General features: G+C 39.9%; 2 protein-coding genes across 4 annotated transcripts; one reads left to right on the forward strand and one right to left on the reverse strand.

Moving 5' to 3' along the window:
• Positions 1-202: 202 nt before the first annotated feature.
• Positions 203-1,278, reverse strand: uts2d (urotensin 2 domain containing). Its single transcript, XM_078258860.1, has 5 exons — positions 1,179-1,278; positions 841-945; positions 714-751; positions 356-446; positions 203-228 (listed from the first exon to the last, which is right to left on the reverse strand). Exons 1-5 carry the CDS (start codon positions 1,276-1,278, stop codon positions 203-205), a joined length of 360 nt encoding a protein of 119 aa, XP_078114986.1.
• A 2,476-nt stretch (positions 1,279-3,754) lies between these two features.
• Positions 3,755-25,658, forward strand: ccdc50a (coiled-coil domain containing 50a). Of its 3 annotated transcripts, none has more exons than XM_078258903.1 (12): positions 3,755-4,086; positions 8,303-8,365; positions 11,116-11,245; positions 14,187-14,277; positions 14,975-15,077; positions 17,056-17,922; positions 18,729-18,904; positions 20,110-20,154; positions 20,471-20,623; positions 20,775-20,851; positions 20,944-21,053; positions 21,967-23,334. In XM_078258903.1, exons 1-12 carry the CDS (start codon positions 4,032-4,034, stop codon positions 22,032-22,034), a joined length of 1,938 nt encoding a protein of 645 aa, XP_078115029.1. In that variant the 5' UTR covers positions 3,755-4,031; the 3' UTR covers positions 22,035-23,334. The 3 variants fall into 3 exon arrangements, with proteins under 3 accessions (XP_078115029.1, XP_078115031.1, XP_078115030.1); XM_078258905.1 differs by lacking the exon at positions 21,967-23,334 and adding an exon at positions 23,351-25,658 and having other exon boundaries at positions 3,756-4,086; XM_078258904.1 differs by having other exon boundaries at positions 3,756-4,086; positions 18,729-18,883; positions 21,967-23,333.
• Positions 25,659-25,833: the final 175 nt, after the last annotated feature.

Raw genomic sequence — 25,833 nt, forward strand, 5'->3', positions numbered from 1 at the left:
TATTGACAGATTAAAGATGTACAGCCGCAGTCCTTAGATCTCTCATGAGAGCACCTCAGTGCAGTGGAAATGTTTATTGATGACTTTGAATATGGTACAACTCTATATTGCTGGGATAAATACAGTGTGATATTACTGGTGTTTTGAGTCTTAAGGCTATGTTGGGCTTTGCAGCTAGTGGTCCTCCTGCTCTTGCATCCTATCAGACGCAGTACTTCCAGAAGCAAGCTGCAGATGAAAGGAGACAAAGACATCTTACATGCAGAATATTAATACTGCAATGGTTAGAATTAACTATAAATATTAATGAGTATGTATGATACATTTTAATCCAGAAGTACCAAATTTAACTCACGTTCCCCCCTCTTCCTTGTTATGGATTTTCCTTCTGCCAAATTGGCTGTGATCTCCCTCTCCAGCTCCAGGTCCTCCCTCAGCGCCTGCAGCTACAAGCAGAGATCAGAGTAATGAAACGCACCACGACATCACAGTATCAATACACCATCTATTCAATGACTTTTGTAAGGAAGTATAGTTTGACGCATTTTCATTCAGAGCCTCATGTGTACTCGTGTGTTTTTTTTTTCTTTAGAAAATAAGATGCAAACACTCCATATATACACAAACACAATATATTAACACTGTGGTTAAACCATGTTCCAATTTCAATTTTTTCCAAAGTTGCTTCAAGGTAAATCTGTAAATATTCTTACCTCCTCTAATTGAGCTAATTTATTGGCCAGCTGCAGACCTGCAGATAACAAATTCAGTCATCATCAAAGCAAAGGATGCACTTGTGTCATTCATATTAGTTTCACAATTATTTTTTTTATCTCTCACCTTGAGGATCATCCTTTTCAATAGGAACTAAGCTATTGTGCAGTAACAGTGCTAGAATCTTGCTCTGATGATTTGTGTCTTCTTTTGGATTAAAAACATTGTTCCCTGCACATACAAAGCAAATAAAAGTGAACCTTGAATATCACAAAACATGAAACAGAAAATGTCACATCCATCCCATTTCATAGTTAGGCATCATATCCTAAGTTGTTGCATTTTGGCAAAACTGAACAATTACACCAACAATGGCACAAATTTAATGGATGCAGCTTACAGCATCCCCTAGCAGCATTTTCATTATATATAGATGTAAAACAATGATAGTTTTGCACACTTACCAGGGTTAAATATGCTCCGTCCCTCCACATTTAGCACTCCCTGCAGTAGTAACAAACCCAGCAGTCCTAAGCAGTAGTTCACAACTGTAACCCTATCCATTGTACTCATTGTAAGGTCCCAAACTATTGATGCACTACGAGCACTCCTTTAAGCAAGACTGCCTTGGGTCCATCCCGTCAATATATTTATCCTCTCAGGGGCCAGGAGGAGGGGCCAGTCAGCCCCTTGCGTACTAAATCAATAGCTAGTCATCGTGGGTTTCGTCAATACCTTTACCACCTTTTACATGGACCATGGAGAGTCTGAGTAAAATATGGTAATCTGACGGTGAGGTCAGTAACCCTACATCACTCTGACATGGGCAAATCAAAACCAAGAGAGGAAGGTATCAATCAGCCTGTTGGTTATGAGAGACCAGAATCAGATGTTCTTGGCACTTTCAAATATTTTTCTTTTACATTAATTGCGTCTTTAAATAGATACTTGGGAGTGTGTTGGTCTGGGGAGCAAGGGCGAAAATAAATTGAAGTGCATCATAGTCGGAGATGAGCTCCTTGAAGGAAATCACATCTCATACCTCTGCCAGAGAAGCAGGCACTGTGCTTGTGCAGTGTTAGGGAAATGAGCTAGCTGCCACCTACTGAATTTGGCTTGTGAGGGTCTCATAAAAGCTGCCATGCACCCCTTCAGACTTGATTTAGGAGCCTGGTGACGTGTGGTGTCTCGCATCCAAGATCCTTACATGAATCCATCACTTTAGCCACGCATCTTTTGAATACAGAGCAGCTCAAGGACCTGATGAAGACTAAATCCAGCAATGTGGAACAACCTGAAAGAGTCTTAGGGATCGAACCAGTAGTTTAAGTCATATAAAGTAAAATGAAATGGATTGATGACCTGAAACAGTTATGTCACAAATACAGACAAACTAGACATAATTAACATGGGGAATAAATAAAGGGAGGGCTTAGCCTTTTGTTCAAATCAAGTCAATGTCAGCTGCATGCACCAAGGCCTTATTTTTTCTCTAAATGATAAAGCATTGTTCAAAGCTTTTACCAACAATTGAACCACGTTTCTATTCATGTGTGAGAAATGTGTGGGCCGAAGTCATGTAGTAATCAATCCTGTTTCTGCTCCCAGCAAGTCCACTGCATCACTAATGAAAGAGGCCAGGGCCACGTTGGCCTCATATTATGTCACTGAAAAATAAACCGCAAGACTAATTTAGCATTAAGTATGGACACAGTTCCTGGATGTCTAATGGTGTTACTGACAGGCCAGAACATGGACCACTAATACCAGGTGATTATAATTTACGTTCAGTAAAGAAAATGAATTGGAAACAAACAGGTGTTATGCAGGTGTGGCTGACACCTGCAAGTTGAAATGCTGAACACTAGAGGGAGCAATTACATTAACGCAATCATAATACCAACTGCTGTGTGTGTGTGTGTGTGTGTGTGTGTGTGTGTGTGTGTGTGTGTGTGTGTGTGTGTGTGTGTGTGTGTGTGTGTGTGTGTGTGTGCGTGCGTGCGTGCGTGCTTATTAATTTGGACGATAGATATAGCCCAGGGAGGTGATGAAGACTTCCTGTAGCTGCAGATGTCTAAGTCCCTTGAGGAGAGAGCTGCGTCAAGACAACCTGCTGTAGCTGGAACTATACCGGAAGTGTGATAATTCGGTCTTAAAAAATAATCGAAAGTTGCAAGCATGGCTGCTGGTAGGCCTTTCTAAAATGTTATGAATATCCTTGGATTTAGGTAGTGTAAGAAATGTTCTCGCAGCTATTCTATGAATTGTGAATTTTACAGTTTGTTTATTTTGGATGCTATTAATACTCAATATGCAATAAGTGTTGACATTTTTTTGTATGTTAGCCATTATTGTTTTTAACAAACTGCAGCACTACTATTACCTACACTATTAGCGTTTTGACTAATATCTCACTACTTACTTGAGCAAATATAAGTTGCTCTGGTGCTATACAGGCTATAGAACTTTTGTCAATTATTTTAAACAGAAATGTATGTAGGGGTGTCAAATCCTGATGCTTAGTTGTAATGTTTGGATTAATCACAGGCCTTGAAAACTTGTTTTCTTTATAAGCTTCTCTCTAAGAGTGAAGAGATCCTACATGAGCTAACTATTTTTTCTTAATCTTTCATTTACATTTAATACATTTTAACATGAAAATGTAATGTATGTCTATTTTTTTCTGTGATCTTCTCACTGGTTGGAAGTTACAGGGCTTATTGGAAAAATATGATGCAATGTACTGTACTGACAGTATTTTAACTGACATCAGCCACTGACAATCACATACACACCCACACTGTCCTGATGAAGCAGGTTAGCTGAGTTTTAGTGTAACAATCTTGATAAGTAATACCTACTATTTTTGTTTGTTTTGTTTCACTTTAATTGTCGTTTATTTGACCGTGCATTTTTATTGTTATACATAAACATTTAAAACTAAAGCTACATTTCCAAGGGCTTTACAATTTCACGTCTTTTATTTTGACATTTCTAGCGGAAGTCGTATGTTAAGTCGTCGTGACTGACTTGGTGGGTTGGTTAGTTGGTTGAATGAAGGTTCAGGGAGGGACGGACGGACGCTCGTAGACAACCTGGCACTGTAGCTCTTCAACATAGTAGCTGCTAGGCAATTACAGCAGCGACGAATCGAGAGAGGGTGGCCTCCGAAACTAATCAAAAGGGCCGTCCAGCACCTGAACCATCAATCGGGTTTATGAGTAAAGGCGATCAATCTGCCTGCGGTTAACCTTCGGTGAAACGCGGGAGTGTAATTCAACGTCAACGGTTTCTTTTGACTTATTATCGGTGACAACATGGCTGAATGTAACGTTAGCATCGACAAGAATAAACTACCTGGAGTGAAAGAGGGTAACGTCCATAAGATATTTGCTGGCTAAATGTGAAGTAAGCTAGCTGTTTAGCATGGTGACACTAGCGAGGCTAATGAGTGAACACAGGTGTTTCTTTTTGGTATTATGGTTGTGATGTTGTTAGCACAGCTTGCTAGTTGATGCTAAGTCAGTAGTCTTAATGCTGGAGTCAGGTAGAACAGCACTGGTTAGACATCGGTTACAGGCGCCGTGCCAGATGTGTGTTTCCAGTCAGGGCTAGAAGGCGAAACACAATTTTAGCACGGAGGTTGGCATAATGTATCTTCACATTTCAGATAACGTTTATTGGTTTGGAGTTTGGTGAAATGGTTTGTGGGCAAAGGGACATACAATGTAATGGATACCTTTCAAGTAGATTATATATGTAACGTTAATAGTGTTAAACACATAATTTAAACATGTAAATATCTGTCATATCCACCTAACTTGGATATATAAGCAACCTGTTATAATAATAATTCTTAATTTATTCCAGCACCATTTGCACTTTTGCATTGCCCTATTGTATTACGGTTTACAATCCTCCATAAAACTCTTTGTTTACATGTGTATCTGTACGTATGTACTTATATCTGTACATAGTAGTCGTATGTTGAGCTTTGTTGTCTTTGTTTTACCCGTATGTCTATTTCTGTGTATGTACTCAAAATACTATTGTTCACACTTAATTAAAGCTTATTCTGATTTACACAATCTGGCACGACACCAGTTTGTGGAAATACAGTGTAGGAACCAGGTGATTTGTAACCTAATCCCATATAGGTGTTTTCCTGTTGTGAGGTATGTGGAGTACAAGATGCATTGTCTGTTGTGATGGTGAAAGCAGCATGGGCAGTGGCCTCTCTGTTTTTGACTTTCATATCCGGTTACACTTTGCTTTTGGCTGTAAAGTCTGCTTTGAAACATTATCTTGAAAGACTTTGTCACCAGCAAGAAAAAAAACAACGCCAACCCCATCCCTCATAACTTTTATACACACTCAAAACTTTCTTCTGCTGTTAACTGATATGAAGGTGAAAAGCAGATGGAGAGTGTGGCTTTTACACTGAAGCAGATTTTGGATGGGATGCTGTGCTGGAGGGAAGGACCCGTCCTGTTAGTGTGAAGCAGCTGCTCAGCAGGATGCTTGTTATTCTGGTCAGAGAGAGAGAGAGAGAGAAGGATTGTGCATTCCCACTGCTTGGCTAGTCTGCAGAGGGAAAGCTGCTGGAAAAGTTTCAATTTCATCCCTCATGTGTTAGGAAAATGGTAAAAAAAAAAAGAAAGAAAGTGAGCTGTCTAGTTGTACTGCTATACTGTAAATCACAGATGATCTGGGCTTGTAATTGTCCTTTTCGCTCTGCACATGAAGCACTGAGACTTGAGTCTTTGTGCATCGTGGTGTCAGGCAGATTTTCTGTTTCCAGCGCAACATGATCAAATGATAAAAACCATTAATAAAAACCGTAGCAGATGTAATCCTTCCGTCACTTGTTGCTTGGTGTCATGAAAATTAGACCCAGTTCAATACTGCATTTTTTTCTAAAATGTTGACTTTCAAAAGATTTTTAAGGAACTGTCGCACAAACCCAAATTGTCACTGTAGTTAAAAGGACTAGTGTTTTGCGCTATACAAGCCAGAATAAATCTCAAGTTTCTTGGCTTAGAAGATTAAGCATATGGTTGAAAAAGGCCTGGTCTGTATTAATCAAATCCCATACTGATCGGAGGCAGTGGGGTGCTTTGTGGAGGTCTCGCTCTTCTCTTCGCAGCGTCTGTTTGAATCCAACAGTCCTCCTGGTCACCTCCCATCGTTTCAAATCAGAAAATCTGGACCACGCAACATGTTTTATTTGAATACCAGGTGTTTTTGTGCTTGTCAATAATGCACACTAACACATAGTCATAGATTGTTGCTGGTTGTTAATTTTTTATGTGGATGAGGTCATCTTTGTGAGAGCAGATGATGGACTGTGAGCCTGGCAGTGTGTGGTTATTGAGTGTGGCTAGGCTCTGTAATGAAAGCTGAGAGGAAGAGAGCTGCAAACTTGAGATTAGTGTCAAAGAAATTATATATATATATATTTATTTATTCACTCACTACCGGTCAAAAGTTTGTGGTCACTTGTAAATTTTCACTCATTTACAGACAGAAAACCAGCTGAGATCAGTTGCATTGTTTTTTTTTAACCAGGGCAGCAGTTTTCATATTACATTATGTGCTTACATAATTGCAAAAGGGTTCTCAACTGTTGTAGAAAGAAGTGGATGATCTTTAATGCAATATCTACATTGCCCATTATCAGCAACCATTCATCCAATGTTCCAAAGGCACATTCTGTTTACTAATCTGATATCATTTTAAAAGGCTAACTGAGAAAACATTGGAGAACCCTTTTGCAATTACGTAAGCACATAATGTAATCTGAAAACTGCTGCTCTGGTTAAAAAAAACAATGCAACTGATCTCAGCTGGTATTCTGTCTATAATGGAGTGGAATGGAAAATTCTGTGACCCCAAGTGTGTGTGTGTGTATATGTGTATATATATATATATATATATATATATATATATATATATATATATATATATATATATATATATATATATATAGAGAGAGAGAGAGATGCAAGATGAAATCATGGCTTAATTTTGTTCTTCTATATTTGATGCAATGATGTTTACACAAGTTTTGCAGCTGAATAAGAGTTTCTTACTGCAGTATTTTAAGATATATGATAAACAGATGGTGGATAAATCCATGTTGACTGAACCGTAGAAGCGTCCTATGCTATAGAGTCCACATCCACAGTTAGCTGAGGCTGTGAGAAAGGTCTTACGTTTCCCCTTAGCTTTTACTGTTTCCTACACAGGAATCTGTCAGCATTGGAAGACTGGTGGATCCGAAATATTCAAAGAAAGAAAAGTGGCCTCATTTCAGTACAGTTCAGATGGATACGTAGTGTGTTGGTATCAGGTTTGTATGAGGGAAAACTCCCCTCGTCCAACCGTTTGCACAATTGTTTCCACAATGAATGTTCAGTGTTTTGGCAGTATCTGTACTATTGAAACCATAAATGGAAAGTCTGCTCTAGTTTAGATTTGTTGTGAAGATGTAAGATGAAAACGAGCAGTACAATATCTCACTCTCTGTATACAGATAATTAAGATCATGACTTTAGCCCTACATGTGTAGTTTGATGAGTTTACAGCTGAGAAAACCGGAAAATAAAATTAGAATCTGCTGTCAAAAACTTTAGTAAATGTGACTCACTGGTAAATAGGTTTGTTCAAAAGATTATCAGATCTTATCCTGTCTGCAATGTTTTAGGTTCGAGCTTTGATAAGATTCATTCACTCATTCATTCTTTGTGGGTGATAAGCATATTGTAACTGTAAAATACATGAATATCCATGTATCTATGTCTGTACTGATACAGTGTTTTTCATAGGGGGGAGTTTTACTCATGTACTGTATTTGCCTGCTTGTCACATTTTGTCAGTCAGTTCAGGGACTTAAACCGGCAGCTTGTCAGTAATAAGCCTACTTCTCGCTTCTTAATGCCCCTCGCGCCTCTAAACAACTTTTAAGAAAAAGCAACAAAAAAAACTCCCACAACATCAGTCTTTATTTAGGCTTTACTGTCTGAGGATGGATGATGGTTCCTCATTCACAGTTTCACTTCATGTCGTTATCGAAAATAACCAAACCACACATCACTTGACAGATGGTCAAACTTTTTATCAGATTAAGAAAAACAGTTTGGCCCAGTTTTTAATCTGTGAAAGATTCTCAGTCTCATATCATATTAAACTATTCAATAAATTATTAAACAGATCTTTTGATTTTGGTTCAATATCAATTAATAGTCATATCCAAAGGCAAATCCATACATCCTGTCAGCTCATCAAATAAATCTCTCCTAAATTACGTTGACGGCAGATTCGTTTGGCTGATTGTGTGTTCTGGTTAACCCATGAAACTTGGCCTCTTGTTTTTGATTGTGAGTTAGATTTTAGGTAATTTTTCTGTGTAGGCAGATGGGCCGGATGTTAAGCGCCTGAAACTGTGAATGTCTGAGATCTCACATCTCAACTGCTTGGCTTGTTTGACTTTTACTATAGCTACGTAGCTGAATGAGTTGAAACTCATTTTGAACTTTGTATTTCTCAGTATTCTTTTTCAGTTTCAGTCTTTCTTTTTTTCCCCCAGTGTGCCGGGACTTTGCTGTGCTGGAGGACCACTGCCTGGCCTACAACCTCCAGGAGCAAGAGTGTAAGAAACTACAAACTAGCCATGTTTTTTGATTTCTTCTTCCCAGCTCCCATGCTTTACCCTTAAGAGATGGTGAACTCTTTGTTTCAAACGGGGGACTCCTGCTTTGCGGCTTTTAACGGTACTGATCGCTGATCTGTGATCAACTTCAGTCTGAGAAAAGCTCGCTGCTTTATTAAGAAGAAAACATTAGTAGAGTTCATACAAATACTGGGCGTCTGTTTGAAGACTTAGGTCATTTATTGTAATGTTTTCTGCATCAGACCCATTACGTCACTGTGGATGGTTTTTGTCAAGCTACCCTGCTGCATTCCTCCTGTAGGTCACTTAATGCAAAAGAACAAGCTATGATAAGATGTTTTTAGAGAGTACCTGTAGAAAAATGAATGCAATCCACATAGCTCCTCTTTTCTCTTCTGGAAAATGTTTCAAGTGTAACAAACTGCAGCGTCAGTGGCTGCTGCCTGCTTAAGCCTACATAAACCCTGCTTAGGCCACACAGTTAACTGTGTGAATGGTGCAGGATGCTCCAACAATACTGTATCAGGGCTGGGCTGTGGCAGACTACAGTGGACTGGTGCATGTGATTTTGTTTGGATCACATTTAATTAGTTTGTGTTACAGCTGTAGCACAGAGAAGCTGGATCTGAACTGAAGTTAGACGGCACAGTCAGCTTAGCAAGGGTTTTTTATATGGAACACACTGTGAAATACTATTGTCTCTAACTGTGTATGTGGGTGTGGAAGTGAAGAGTTTGTCCCTGCATGCCTCATTAGATTAGCTGGTGCTTTTATGTGAGCTCATATGTGTGTAATTAGCCAGCATCTTTTTCACATGATTTGAAAAGGCACTTTGGAGACTCACTAAAGAGGGGTTGTTCCCTTGCTGCTTTTTGGTATGTGCATTATGAATGCTAAAATCTCGTGGTTACAACTCTTACACATTCCATTCTCTTATCAAAAGCTTCTTCTCCTTTATTGTTTCATGTTGAAATTGTCTTAGGCATTGCTGTCCCCTCACTGTAGGTCATCTCCTGCTGAGTCAGGTTGAAAGGACATTTTCTGACCCAGACATGCAAGGCCTTCCTTTTCAGAAAAAATCTGCAGATGAACAATGGCCACCAACCTCCTCATATCCTTCATAAAGAAATGACAGGAACCAACAGAAAGGAGCTACTGCTTTTTATTTTGTGCAGGACATTGGCCAGTTACTGTTCAGATTTCTTTGGTGAGCTTTTGATTTGAAGGGATGGATACATTTAGAGTTTAGACAGTGGAAACATGAGCACTTTTACTTATCTGCACTGGACAATAGTTTTTTCTGTTTCCATAAATATGTCACTCTGTGTCACCATAAAAGGGTAAATTTTGCAACAAGATCTGCAAGAAAGAAGGCCAGATGTCACCCAGCCATACCCTAAGTGCAGCGTAGGCTCTGTTTTAGCTGTGATTAATTCGGTTTTGGCTGGCCTGCCTTTGTGTTGCCATTGACCCGTTTAAAGCTTTAGTGATCCATGGCTTTTTGCTCCTTTTGTTGTCACACTAACTGATCTGCTTTGAGCTGGGAAAATCTTTGTTTCCTTTGACCCCAGAGGTCACTGAGGCGATAGCTGGTTGACATAGCCTGACACTCTTTCTTTTTTTTTTTTTCACATCAACAGATGGCCATCCCAAAACTGGCTTTTTAGCAAATTCACTTCAAGTTAACGTGTAGTTAAAGCTGGCTTTTATTTCCATTCAAAAATGTTGAGCAAATCACGCATGGAAACCATTTCTTTATGACTGTGTCAGCACTTGGCATGCTTGTTTCTGGAATGTGTTTTCTTTATTTCAGTGTACAGCTCCCCACTGATATGTCAGAGGTTCAGCTAGTCCAACAATTATTACCCTGACTCCCCTTTTCTTGAATGACGCGAGACCTTTTCAAGGTTGGGTTTGTTGAATGAACAAATGTCACAATGTCCGGGCATGTTTGTTTTTGTTTTTTTTTGCTGTCTTGAAACGTGAATCAATTTTCCTGTTGAGGAATGTGGCAGTGGATAAATGATGTGGCAGTGAATAAAAGATAGCCTTATCTTGAGTTTTGCCCCTCACATATATTTGTCTAAGGTGTCATCAACTTAAACAATGGATCAGCATCATCCAAACAAATCGATGTCAACCCCTTGACTTTTTATCAAGTCGCCACAGCTGTGACTCAGTTTCCTCTTTTAATCCCACCAGTCAGAAAGCAGAAACTTTATGGAGCCTCTCACGGGGTAAATTGCCAAACGTAATTTGGTCCTTTTCACATGAAAGCTCGGAACAGATCGATAGCTAGGTGAAACAGAGCTGAGTGAGTAAGTGATGCTCTCCATGCTTACCAAGTGCTTGGAGTGCGTCAGCAAGCAGGATTTATCATCTGTTATGGCAGACAACGTGCCATCAAACAACCTTGGGATGGCACCTCAGCTGCGAACATTAATTTCTCAGCGAATAAGAGTGCTCTCCGTTTATTACCAGAGACTGAAGCGTCTGTGCCCTCTGCGTTTATCTTCTTCTTTTCGGAACATATAAACAACACTACTGCTCCTCATAGAGGAAACCATCAAGAATGTGTGGATCTTTAAAGAGACTCCTCAGTGCTCTGCTGCTCATCATTCATCTACCGTTATTCCTCATCATAGTGCAGTCCAGCAATTGGCTGACGTAATCCTGCTTTGTGTGTACACAAGTTTTAAGAGCAGGTTTTATGTGTTTGTGTCTAACAGTTGAGAGCCACTTGGCGTCTAACGTCAACAAGAGCCGTCTGGTACAGAAGGACCTGCAGGTGGCCAAGAAGCTGCAGGAGGAGGAGGATCAGAGGGCCAAGGGCCAGGCCCAGAAACAGCATGTTGACATGTGGGTGACACACACACACACACACACACACACACACACACACACACACACACACACACACACACACACTCTCAATTTGATTATATCAAAACATAATCCCAATATGAGAAATTGACAATACAACCATACACACAGAAGTAGGTGGATGTAGAGAAGGCAACCTATGTGATTACCTTGTACATTTTATAAATTAATTAGTAATGTTACTGACTATATTAGTTAATGCATTTATAATTATACACAGTATAATCATCTAGCTGTAGCTATCCTTTTTAATAGCAGAAATACAAAACTGTATTGGTGTAATTTCGAATTATACTTTGCAATAATAGCTGGCCGTTTTGAAATGGCCTACTACAGACAAATGCAGTATGCAGTACCTACTGCATACTGCATTTGTCGTAGTAGGAAACGTCGTGTAGGAAACCGTTAAATAATTTTATTCTGCAGAATGCTAGGCCAGGCTGAGCCTTTGAACAAGCTCTTAAAAGCACCGGACAACAAAACTATTGCAAATGAAAAATAAAACCTTTTGAGCTTTTAATTTTGTTTTGTTTACTTTATAAGATGCTGCATGGTTTAGCTCCCCCACCCCTTAAACTTTTCTAACAGCTCATGGTGACCTAAGACAAACAAGATATTATAGACTGTTATATAAAGCATTGCTCGACAACATTTGCTCAAACTTTTTCAGTTACATGAACAAAACAGGTCTAGTCAGTTTAAAACTTATGTTGAAAAGTCATGTCATCTGATAATGCCTCTCCAATAAATGAATAAAAATAATATGCTTTGGTGTGTCCCCTTAAGTCTACATAATATATGCCATAGCATGTTACCACTTTGTTGCTACAACTGTTTATTTGTCTACCGTACAAACTGAAACTTATTTTCTTAAATTCGGGGTCTGTCAGCTGGTCTGTGAAGGTGGACAGGCCGGGCGGCCAGGCATCAATTTTCATAGAACTGCCCAAATTGGAGCTCTACACAGTTGATTTCTCACATAAAAAAAAGTCTTGGAAGTGAATTTAGTGATGAAATAGCAGAGGAAACTTGTGAAAAGTTTCCAGTTGTTGGCCACAACGGCAAGATGGGGATGTTGTGATTATTGCGGCGCTTTGCATTGTGGGATACAGTAGGCGAGATAGACTGGTCCAAGGCATACTGGAGATTTTCTCCGAATCCGTACGAAATCTGGTTATTTTTGGCATACTGCAGATTTTGCTTTTGTTGGCATACTACATGCTACATTTTGGCCAAATCAGTATGCACTGCTAGTAATAGTATGCGGTTTTGAAAATGGCTGCTGTGTACAGTATTTGTAGCTTTGTTGATGGCATCTGTTTCAGATTACTGTAATCTGGAGTAATTATTTCAAACCGTATACCTAGACAGATTTATGTTCCACCAGCGAGGTGATCCATTACTCCTGCATAGATAACTCAAATGATTTATTGCTTAGTGTAGGTTTGGCACTTTTATTTTCATAAAATAAATAGATGATGTCTTGCATTCATTACTAGCGTATTTATGCTCTTTCGTTCAGTTTGTGCTAGAGGGCAAAAATGCGAATGTTTTGCAGGTCAGAAATACTTATTTTTCTGATTACTGAAGAGGATTGCTGAGTCATGCATTCAGTATAATTAAGATGTAATTGCCTTTACATTTCTACACTCGCACTGTTCTAAAGAGCAACTGTGTGGAGAAGTGCTGCTAACGTCTTTGCTACAAGCGGCCCAAGCAGCTTTTGGTTTTGGTCTCTGTTTGGTATCTCCATATCCCTGAAGTATAATTATATTTTCTAAGGGGTTTGGGTCAGCTCCAGCTGCAAGTACAAAGTTATGCAGCTTCCACACAAAGTTGGCTGACAGCTCCTACATAGGGGAGTGTCGCCTGTGCTACGGTCCAGACCAGGAGATGCAACAAAGTCCACTTGGTGTAAAAAGTGCCTCACACTGCCATCCACCCCACACTTGCCAATGCCATTTCATATACACCCACTCCTGTGTGACTAAACAGACACACACTCTCGTTTGACTAAACACACACACAGGGGAATGCAGCATCACTTGTTTCTTCATACGTCCCGATAAAGGGGATATTAAGGTGCTACATTCTGTTTTTTTACTTTTGCCATCTAAAGTCCTCCTGCTCGGGTCAAATACAGGAGAAGCGCAATGGAGTAAAACTGTTACTGTTGCTCTTAAAGTAAAACATTACACCTGTGTATGTCTACACATACAAACGCAAAAAATATCTTTGCATACCAGACCTCCAGGCAGATGGTGTTGTTTTAAAAATTGTTTAAAGATGCGAGTTAGCCAAAGTGAGCTGTTGAGATCAACATCGCAACAGGCAAGAATACGTCTAATGCCTGAAGTGCACGCGCTACCTTTTACAACATGTTGGATAACTTCACTGCTGATCATGTAGTGAGTTCATTGCTCTGTGTTTTTCCAGTGTAACTTGATCAGTTAAACTTTTGTGCAGCTTTTGGTTCACTGTGCATTTAGTCATATATAATACATAGTGAATTTATGTTTTCATCGTTGATAATTGCCACAATCTCATGGCAAGTCAGTGGAAAATGTATCTACTCTCGGAGAGTGAGATAAAAATCTTAATGGTCAGAAGAATGCCAACAGAAGCATCAGCAGAGAGTGCTCAAAAAGGGAGACAATGAAGTATTAAACAAATGTGTATGAGAGATAGAGGCAAAAAAAAAAAAAAAAAAACATTTTTACTGTACATGATATGCTTGTATTACAAGTATAAACACTGGTTCCTGGTAAGAGACGCATAATAGATTTAAACTTGCTAAAATCTTGGCCATCCGCATCCTTAATTGTACAATCACAAACATTTTAGATTAACAGTTGTGCCTGTTTTTAATATGTTCCAAACCTCTCCCCATATACACATGAACCTTTGGGAACCTCAGTGAGCGTCAAGACAATGAGATCGCATATGAGATTCAGGAACAACTGGTCCGACAGGCAGAACTACAGCGACGTCAGGAAGAGAAGGATGCGGTAAGAAACATGCAAACACACGTGCAGACATTTTTGCCCATTCAAGCACAACGTTCACATCCAGCCATTAATGACTTGACTTCTGGTATTGATGTACTGTACTGGGTGGGTCATTCCACCTAAATAATCACCTTGTTTGTGCCTCTCCATTGTGATAATCGAATGACAGTTATAGTGACCTGACCTGTATTTTTTCTCAAGGTGTTAATCACAATATTTATGCCCTACATAAAGTCCAGAGATTTAAGGAAGTTCTGATGCTACAGTATCAGGATGTTTTCGTAATTGTTGATAACGAGACAGTGTGTGTCTGTGTTTTCCCCCCACAATGAGATTGGGCTGTGGTTCAGTAGTGATCCATCAATCATGAACTGCCGCTGTTTTATATTTATTATACACTTATTGTCTTAAAGGGTGGTTTGTAAAATTGTCTGCAAATCTTGCAAACTATCTCAGATGCTACGGATTATTTCTTGCTTCTAAGTTGAGGGAGAGATGGGTCTCATTGCTTCATAGTTCTGGAGAACATCAGGGAATGATCCACTGTAATCTGATATGTTTGAAGCTACATTCACTGTCAAAAGATTAAAACTACAACCCAAAACAAAGTGACATATTTGTTACAGATCGGCCCAAACGGGGACTTTTTCGTATTCATGTGGGACAACATGTTTACTGTGGCCTTGTTTGTTTGTAGGCTATAGCTCGTAAGCTGCAGGAGAAGGAGATGAAAGAGGAAAGGAGGAGACAGAAGCAGCTGGAAGCAAACTTTGAGGAGGAGTACTTTGAGGATCGCGGAGGTAGGGCGAGCACCACTGACTCATGTTAATGTGTGGCTGTTCCTGCGTCTGTGTGTGCATATCTCCTGTCTGTGAGGACATGAGAGAAGATATACCTCCTCTGTTTCAGCTCAGGATATGTGAGGCTGTGCTTTTGATGCTGCACAGCGCTGGAGATTGTTGAGACTGACTCGAGGCAAAGATTTTGGAATGCATTTATAAGCACATAATTAACCTTGAAGGGAGGCTTGCATGTTCCTACAGGGAAATCATTTGTCATTTTGCTCCCATTCAAGAGCAAACACCGCTGTAAATTGGTTTAACAGTGCTCCAGTTTCAGGATACAGCTTAAATGTGCTTCGATAGCAGATTTTTTTTCATATATTAAATGAATATCCAGTTAGTGGGTAATGAATGCATTAAAAAAAGGATTTAGATTTACGAACTAATGTCACACACCCACAAATGTGTTTTTGTTCTGCTTCTTTTATAAGCTATTGGTGAGCGTTTTAGTGTCACATATTGGAATCTGTTTCAAGTCTTTTCATGCACACATCACCCGACTGCATGATTCATCCCACTGGAGGTCTGTTCATTTTCTACTGAACGAGAAACAGTGGAGCATTTTAGTCTTCCTTTTTTACTTTGTAAATTGTTGCCCTGTGTCGAGTAACTTGTCCAGGAAATTCACCTCAAGTTTAGGGGTTCAATACAATTCTTTATATTAAAGCACTATCGGTTTGTCAGCGTTAGAAATGTTGCTGCTGCTGAAATGTAGAAGCTATCTGACAGTAGTGTGGTTAGGTCTGAATGCAGTTCAGTATAGTTCTTGAGCCAGGATGCTCGTGAGGAAAATAATTTTTTAGTCAACTTATCGATGATGATAATTAATAATACCAAAAAAAGTTTCCATTTTCTCTGCTTTGTTTTTTTTTTTTGTTGCCAGCACCTTTCCATTCTCTGCAATGCAAATATATTTCAGAGACACAATATTATTTACATTTGCACCCAGGGCGCTGTTGTGTTGGTTATTGTCTGCAAGATGTGCGTGCGTGCAGTAGAACAAATATTCAGGTCCTTTGTTTACACTGCCTCTAACGCTGTGAGGGCCTGACATCACAGTGAGTAAACAGACAGGTTAGGAGTTTTTTACTTTGAGACTCAATCTGAGCAATTTCAACATCTTGTGTCTGTGGGTGTTTTATTTTAAATCTCCATACCACTGGTTTTTGTATCATATATATATATATATATATATATATATATATATATATATATATATATATATATATATATATATATATATATATATATTTCACTTTAGTGAAGTCATGTTTCACTGAAGATGTCATGCTTTTCATCTGGCTGTGTAATTGGCTGCTCTTCCCAGGAAATGAGGATTACAGTTGCACACAAACCAACATGGGGTCAGAACCCGTCTCCGCTTGACAGATACACAAATGTGGAAAAAATTGTAAGGCTGGACAGAAGAGAGCAAACACTTAAACTAGCCTAGTCGCTCTGAGCATGTACTAGTCAGGATGTCTTTGTACCTGCCTCCTTTTTCAAAGGTTTGAACGCCAACAAAGCCCTGTCCATTAGATGTCAACCAGCTGGTTATAGAACTTGAATTCCATTGAGCTGACTGAGTACTGGCTTCTGCTGTGTGCTTCCTCAATTTGCTTTTACAGTCATTTGTTTTAATTCAAAGTTTTGTATAGTTTGATTTACTTAGTAGATGTAAGTGTTCTCAGTCTCTGGACATTTTGGGTGCAGCTAATTCCTACACTCTTTACTGTACATCTATAGCATGTACTTTGTCTTTTCATCATCACTGTCCTCCTCACAGGTGCTGCGTCTTACTCTAGCTTACTAACCATCTTAGCTTATATCATTCCTGTTGTGTTTTTTCCCCCCACATTTCCATGTTGTCATCAACCATCATTCTATCCACGCCGCCCTCCTCCCACCCTCACTCCTTCTCCTCTGCCCTGTTCAGCTGCAAGAAGACCCCTTGATTTGGACAAACACACCCGTCACCAATCCACTTCCCCAAGCCCCCGTGATGCACATGCTCCAGTGATCTCACATCGTGATTACTCCCCAGATTATAGCTCAATTGAGCCCAAAAGGAGCAGGTACCCAAGGCAGGACCCAGCAGCACCCCACAGCCACTTCAGATACCCTGAGCACTGCCTAGTGGCAGAAGGAGGGCGAGGCAAGCATGCAGATCCATATCCAGAGCACCTGCTGGCTTCTAGAGGCAAGCATGGGGACAGGTACCCAGATTATGAGCCCACAGAGACTGGAAGAGCCAGGGGCCCAGAGGGGGGGGACACAGAGAGAGTGTTGAGAAGCAAGGAGAGACCAGCCAGACCACCTCTACCACAGAGTCTCATAGAGAGAGACAAGACCTGGGACAGAAAAAGGGACAGGCAGCATGACCGAGACAGAGGCAGAGACCTGGATTTGGAGAGGCATATGGGAAAAGAGCAGAGGAGAGACAGGGAGCAGGACTTCAGGGGGGCGAGAGCAGGAGGAATAGACGGGGAAAGATCCAGAGAAAGAGGATGGAGTGGGGACAGACAGAGAGAGAGAGACCGGCAGATACAGAAAGACAAAGATGGACGAGTAAGAACCAGGAGCACGGAGAGGGGACTTGAAGAGGAGCCAGGGCGGAGCAGGGACTGGCCGAGGGAGGGCAGGGCTTCTTGCGAGGAGCATGGGGATGATGGTGAGAGGGAGCGGAGGGCCGGGGCCCGGCAGCGTGTCCAGTCCGGCCCCGAAGAGGTGTTTGATGATCCGGAAGAGCAGGGCGGGGTTCCTGGCAGGGAACGCAGTCATTCTCACGCCAACGGAGAGACAGGTACCACCCAGTGAGCCCACCTCTGGGCTCTGCGGGGGTGTTCGTGTGGTGTGCTGGAGTTGCTTTTTTTGCTTTGGCAATCTCAGGTGGTGGGTTGTTCTAACATTGCAATCACTAATGAAGACACTAATTTCCTCTCTGTTTTCATGAGGATGACGACATGTCCACAGTAGTTTCTGATGACTGTAATTCAGATTTTGATGGTTTGAAATAATTGGATTTGTTGCTGTTGTGCTCTGGGGTTTGCTCATTCTTGTATTGTCTGCTGGGTTGTTGCATTAAGCAAGGAAAAGATTACACTGAAATGTGTGCTGTGATTTTTCTAGTGAAATAGCCTCCTGGATTTGGATAAGCTAAACTTTGGCATTCACAAAGGGTTTCAGGGCTGGTGAGCTGGTTGTGTTATCTTATCCCGAAGCTGTAATGTAAATGGAGAAAACGCAGTCATAAACACCAGTAGAGATGCACTGCAGTCCTTTAGGTGCCTCATGGCTTTAATCCAACTTCAATTGTATCCATTGTAGTGTTGAAACGATAACTTGATCCGACAATTATTTTGATAATTTTAATCATTTATTTTGTCATTTATCAAGAAAATGGCAACCAAAGAAATTAGGCAAAACAAGACATTTTGAAGACATAGCCCTGGGCTCAGGGAAGTTGTGATCTTAATTTTTTTTCACAATTTTCTGATGTCTTCAAGACTAAACGAGTAAAGATAAAGAAATTAAAAACTCATTATTCGTTAATGAAAAAGTGAGTTGCAGGCCATTTCTGTTATTAATATAATGTGCCAACATCCGCAGGTCGTATTGTGCACCGAGGGAGTGGAGCAGTAGTAGTAGCAGAAACGGAGTATGGAGTGAGCGAGGCCACCAAGGGGTTGGCAAAGCTCGATATCCGTGAGCAGGAGCTCAAGGACATGGAGGTGGCCAGGAAACTGCAAGAGGAGGAAGTCAAGGTGAAGATGGAAACCAGACAAGTATTAGATTTAGTTTATTTTTGCAAATAAAAGGTGAACAGTTTTATTTGAGAGATTGAAATCAAATCCAACAACCTGAAAAACATAGAAACTGGATATGTTGAAGATATGTTTTTATACACCAGGTTTTTACATTTAACAACTCGTCCCCAACACTGCTGTGTTCTTCTGAAACATTTCAAAATTCCAAACTGTGCAGACATTAATACGGTCATAAATTCTTTAAGCCCATGACCAACCTCAAAACACTTAAACTTGGTTTACTGAAGCCCACAAAGAGCAACTCCCATCTTCTGGATAAGCCTTGAAGGTGAAGTCAGTCCTTGAAGGTATTGAGCTGATAATATAAAAAGTCTGACAGTAGGCTTATAATAAGTGTGGTATCAAAATGTTAGGCTCAGTGTAACTAGTACAATGTCAGTTCTTCACACCATTGGACTTGTTGGGGTTATAAAGATTTCTATAGAATGAGGTTTTGGGGGCATATTTTTTAAGACTAATTTTAAAAGAAAAATGTGTTAGGTTTTGGTCTAGATCAGGGCTCTTTATCTTCTTTTAAACCAAGGATCCCTAAGCTGAGAGAGAGACGGAGCAAGGACCCCCTCCTACATATATTGTATAACATTGAGTTGCATATTAAACTGGGCCAGATGGATGACAATGGATGGATTTATATTTATTATTTATAAATCCTATTTTAATGTTAAACATGTGGAAGCCACATTTAGTTCTTTTAAACTAAATTGTATCTGTGGATGGCTACCTTGCCTATAGTAAGCATTGTTGTGTAAATTAGTTTTTTTTTGTTTTCACAAAAGGTTGATTTATTGTTACTAATAATATGTTGGATTCATGTTAATGTATATTTTCAGACATTTTCATTTTTGAAAAGAAGAAACTTTCAAAAAGTGATCAATAATTTGGTGGCCCCCTGCAGTTACTCTAAAGTTACTCAGTGACTCCCTGTTGAAGATCTCTGGTTTAGATTATTCAAATTATAGTTGAAGTCTACTTTTCATTTGGTATGCTTGAATAAACATTGCAACAGCTTCAGGATCTGGAGCTAAAACTGTATGAACAAAGCACTGGAATGGTACGCTGTGATAAAGCGATATACTCTATGCCATTTCCTGTTATATAACCTTGGAACATGTGTTACACTCTGTGGAAATGTGACTTCTTTTTTTTTTTTTCTCTGGTTTCAGGCCAGCAAGATGCATGTGCGTGCAGCCCAAGTGGCGCAGGATGAGGTGAGTGGGAATGAAGTCTGGAAACTTTATATACTGTCTGTCGTCCTTATATCCTTACATTTCTTGAGCTGACCCAATTAAATCAGCTTTATTGTCATATACCCCTGAGTATATAAATCCATGTCTAGTGACAGTTATTTTATGCGCTTTTAATTACATATATGGCTGTGAACAGGGTGTTTCCTCATATATACAGTTGATAATGCAATTATGTACTGACACGAATCACAATCGACGTGTCGCACACGAATCACACCAGTTTTTCTGTGGTTGTGTTAATTATCCAGTTGATGTGTCTGATGTCTCGCTCTGGCAGGAAATCGCCCGACTGCTGATGGAACAAGAGAAGAAGGAGTACAGGAAGAATCGAGAACGGGAGAAGGAGAGAGAGCGGGAGAAAGAGAAGGGGGAGAGGTTGGCCATGGATAGGATGGCAATGGAAAGAAGGCGGCTAGAGGGAGACCACAGGGTAATTTGCCCTAACCATACTCATTTTAGAACGGGTGCTTTGGGGTGAAATATTTTTTGCAACCAATGACTTTATTTTATGTAAAAGTGTATTTCCACTGTGGTACTAGAACCGTAATATTTAAGAAACCATCATTTTTGTTGGTTTCCAGCCAAACTCGGAGGAAGTAGTCCGACCCAGAACACGAGATGAGTACGAGAGGCAGAGGAACCACAACAAGCCTGCCAGGTACAAGACTCATTGCTTCTTACTTGAGTCAAGAAGTAGAAACTCAAGTATTTCATTAATTCTCTGTCTCTGTTTTTATCTCTCTGTCTCAGGCCTCCTCAGCCTCGTGCACACGACTATGAGAATGTGAACTCTGGCTATGGCTACTCGGACCACCCTGCTCCCCCTCGCGCTCCCACCAGACCTGAGGCTGCTTACAAAGGTATGATGTCCATTCTGTAACAGAATGGCTGTATTTACTTAATCCTAACAAAGTGCTTTCTAACTAAATAAGGATGGACCCTGTATTTAAGGACCACACTTTTTTTTTTTCTTCATTATTCAGTGTGCCGGTGTGCTGCAGGAGCAGCAATCGGCACAATGACTATTATTCGTCATACTTAATAATATTCTTCATCTTCCGCCATATTTTCGTCCCGCTACTAGTCACGCAGTGGTGCCAACACATGCAGCTATGTGTGCATGTGTTGCACATGTCTACTCCCTCACTGCACAAATCACTTTAGCAACAAGTACTAACACACACACACACACACACACACACACAGGAGGAGAGGAAGAGGAGAGGAGATGAAGAAAGGAGAAGAGCTGTTGTTTGTCAGCTAACACAATGTCATGATGGACTAACTGACCAACTGACTGACTCCTAACTGACTTCAGGTCTCAACACCAACAGGTGTTTTCACAGAGACGAGGCTCTGGTGCATCTTTGATAGTCCTGTTTCTAGCTCGAAAACCCTAACTCCTATTGCTTAATGTTTAATACTGTGAGAGATATGACACCCTGCTGATCATCCTGTGCAAGAATGTTGTGTAAGAAATGTGAGGACAGTAGCTGTCCGAAAAGGGCCTGTTTCTGTTCTCCTCCTGGTATTTCTTGTATGATTTTTAATACAGGAGGTAGTGTGGCAGTTGGTGGACACCGCTTCACTTGGAAGCTCACTGTGCCTCATGTGAAAGTCTGTTTGCCTCCCTAAGTAAATTGTTAGAAAGGGCACAACATTCCCTACATTCTTTATGTAGAATTAATGTATGAGGAGTTAAAATTGTGGATGGTATAGCAAAGTAAAAAAAATTTGCATCTGCTGCTCCTCACCCTATACATTTATACATAGACGTCGCATTGGCCTCTGGAATGTACGTCAACGTCGCAGCCATGTTAGACCGGGCAACTTGTCCATAGCCGTCATCGACATCGTCGCACAATCGATTACTTTTCCCAGGTTAGACTGTTTTGTTGTTTTTAGTTGTATTGAGTCATTATACCATTATGTTGAGAGCTAACTAGTTGGCCGTTAATGTTATAGAGCCAGTCAGACTTACATTATAAGCAATAGCCTCTTTACGCTTTTAGCTAACGTTAAGTTAGCGATAACGCTAGCTAGCTTTGAAGGCTGAGAAGAAAATCGATATAATCAAATTTCCCATGACAGAGAAATATAGATTTTTATCAAGAAAAACCACAGCTCCACTGTTTATTTTTATGTGAGAACAGGCTCGTCGTGCCCGGTCCAAAATAGCGGTGCCGCTGACGTATAGCAGCAACAGGCTGACACAGTCAGTGCAGCGTCTATATGTCTAATGCTCCTCACTCTGTCAGTTGGACCCCCCCACTCAGAGTCTTAACATTCCATCCAATACATACTAATATACAGATGTCAGAAGGGCATTTTTCTAAGCCTCAAACAATGTTGAATATTTTAAAAAGTATTAATGTGAAGTTGAATACTACACTACTGAATACTAAGATGTGGAACATTTTAAAATTTGAATGGAGTTTCTCTAAAGTTCTGAATAATCAAACACATACTCCTCCTATAATGGAGACTCTTTACTGTAGGCCGTGTTGTCCTCTCTTATCAGGATATGTTAAACAGCAGATTTACTGTTAGCCAGTGTTATTGGGATTTGCACCAAGTAGTAGGCACACTGTCAAAAAAAATTGCAGAACTTTCTAGTTGCATTTTTACCATTACTGCTTACTATTTTTATATAGCATATCAAATGTTTATTCTTTTGGACTTCTTTATGTGATTGGTTTAATTTGGCACTCTTGGCTGTAGCGAGAATGACTGACTGTCCTAAATGCACATAAAGTTAAAAATCTGCAAATACATTTACTCAACCCGCACACCCTTTCCATAATGTAATGACAATACTATCTCAATAAGTGAGTTGTGGCTTTCAGATCATGCTTTTTGATTATTTAGGGTGCTGGTGGTGTTAAAATAAAAATCCTCATTCATTTCATGTGCTAAAAACTAGGTGTGCAACACACTATTATTTTTATTGATTCGATTCTTAAACAGTTAGATAAGTAGAAGAGTTATGTGAAGAAACCCAACAGCAGAAATATGTTCCAGATCTCAAAGAAGACAAACTGATGTATGAAAATTGAAAAAAAACAACAACAAAAAACACTACAACTACTATACAACTTAGCTTCCAGTGTGACGTATAAAGCTGCTGATAAATCTCTGTCTCTTCCATCCTTTCCAGGTGCCTATTACAAGCGGTGACTCAGGCTCTCTACCATGTCCAGACATGCTGTCAGTCCTCCTTCGTCCTTTTCATTTTTTTTTTTTTTTATTTATCTTTTGGTTTTCAATCATTTGCACTCTGTTGACCAGAAGCCTTGGGACAATCTGATGAGTTGGCAGTGGAATTTTTTTTTTTTTATACCCTCCAAAGTTGGCCCAGAGTTTAAAGAAGTGGGTCTGTGAGTGCTGGAACCACACTCATCTTTTCCTCTTTTTTATATATTTTTTTTAAATTGTGATTTAATATTATTTCTTTCAACTCAACATCAAGATAAGCCAAAATAGCAGTCTTGTAATATAAACATAAACTCCCCTTGATTCTTAGCTGTTGAAATAGAGGAACCGGCTCCTCACCGTCTGTGGTCATCATGTGCAGATGTTCGTCCCATCTGTGGACCATGCCATCACAAGGGCTCAAGGCCTCTGCTGGATATAACCATGCAATCTCAAAATTCCTCATGACTCTTTATAGGATGGGCCTGTCTGGTCCAACATGGCTGCTACAGTGTCTTTGATACCAACATGGCAGCTGCTTTGTACACCCATGCTGCAGTTCTGTTCTCTTGTCATGCTGTGCAACGAGGCCACACAGGCCCTATCCATGTGCCACGCAGCATACGCCTCTGGAGGGATACGAGTTTGTTGCTGTATTCAAATAACAAAAGTATAAGCCTTTATCAAGATGCTGGTAGTTTTGGCTTTGACATGTTTTACCACCTTGTTCCATTGCAGAGGAGGTGGAGCTTTGTAATGATCCATGGACATTTAATTGGCTGTAGACTGTCATCTTCTGCTTGTTGGGGGCACTTTTTAACCCCATCACCCTTTAAAAGTGTAGATGGATGATGATATGTGTATGACTCACTGTTTCTATGTGCATGCTTACTGAAAGTGTACAACTGTGTACATGCATTTTAGCTCTATATCAATTTATCTGGCTCCCTCTTTATTCTCAGAAAGGGCTAAAGCCACAAAAAGCCAATAATCTCTTTGTGAATTAACAGTATATGTTGGCTCATATACTGCTGTACAAAATATCACTTTTCTGCCACCATTTCATATCCACTAATCATTTACAAACCAAAACTGGCCCATAAAAGAACCAGTACCAAAATGAAATGCATGTACACTGCTTGTCCGTGTCAAACCTGAATTTGTGCGTGTGCTTATGGCACAAACGTGCAATTGAATATTTGCTCGTTTTATTTAAATGTAAAATATCCATTTTTTTTTCTTCTTTCACTCATGCTACCAAATTATGTTTCCCATCGTGGATACAAGATCCTCTCTTCAGTCCCTTTATCTGGTGTCCCACTAGTTTTGTTCAGAAAGGGAGCCTTATATTTTATTTTTATACAATATTTTGTTAGTCTTTCCTCAAGATTGTTCCCTTTATTTTCATTACCCCGAGCTTCCAATCCTCTTCTTTGTCTCAAGCTCAAAGGCAGACATCACTTCCTGCCTACAGAAAAGAAAAAACATTCCCACAATAGAAGTGCATCTGGATACAGGAAAATCAGTCCCAGGATCAGCTAAAATATATATTACTGCTCAAAGGGACCTATTTTAGAGTTTTTAGTACTCCAGGATCCATTGTTTTCTGTTCATATTGAATAATAAGGATAAGCAAAATGAAGAGCACATTCAAGCTTTTGAGTTTACTGAAATGTTTGTGACGGCCACAAAGTGAAGTCTTTGAACATTTAGTGCTGCTTCAAGGTTCTTGCGTTGTAATAAATGTTGCTGAAATTATAAATCGGCTTCCAAAATGATTCCCTCCCTGTTCAGAGAAAGTGTGAGATGTTTGTATTGCCAAGGACAAACGTGCAGGTGTTATTAAATTATATGTGCTAATTGCTGTTGACAGAATGAGATTTGTGCCATACGTTTAATTTTTTCAGGGACTTGAAAATGGGAAAAACTTAAAGTTGTTGTGGTTGTAGCAGAGTTACCACACCCACCAAGGTGGGACTTCTTATTTATTCTTCGGTGAGAGCACCACCGTGTGGACATGTTGACAATGGCAAAACAATGTACAAAATTGATCTGATCAGGATGTACATTTGTGGATGTTGTGCATCAGACATTGAATCGAGTGCTACATTATTTTTCTTTAATCCAGGGCTTGTATGCAATCTACCAATCATGAATCGACGCATATGTTGGCATTTGCTGTAACAGAACTTTTTATTTTAAGTAAAACCAATTAACAAGTTGCTTTTACTCATAGCATCTCAAAATGTAATAAACTATCAGCATTTCCACTGTTTACGAATACGACTCATTCATTAAGTCACAGTTAGGACACTGAAACACATTACGCTGCTCAGCGAGTTCAACCAGTAAAACGGAGAGGATCAGGCCTCAAATAACCTTCAGGAAATACCTTAAGGCTTCTTTGTTATTTATATACCACACTTTCCACTTTTACTTTCAGAATGT

The sequence above is a fragment of the Sander vitreus genome, chromosome 9 (assembly GCF_031162955.1).
Source record: "Sander vitreus isolate 19-12246 chromosome 9, sanVit1, whole genome shotgun sequence".
NCBI lineage: Eukaryota > Metazoa > Chordata > Actinopteri > Perciformes > Percidae > Sander > Sander vitreus.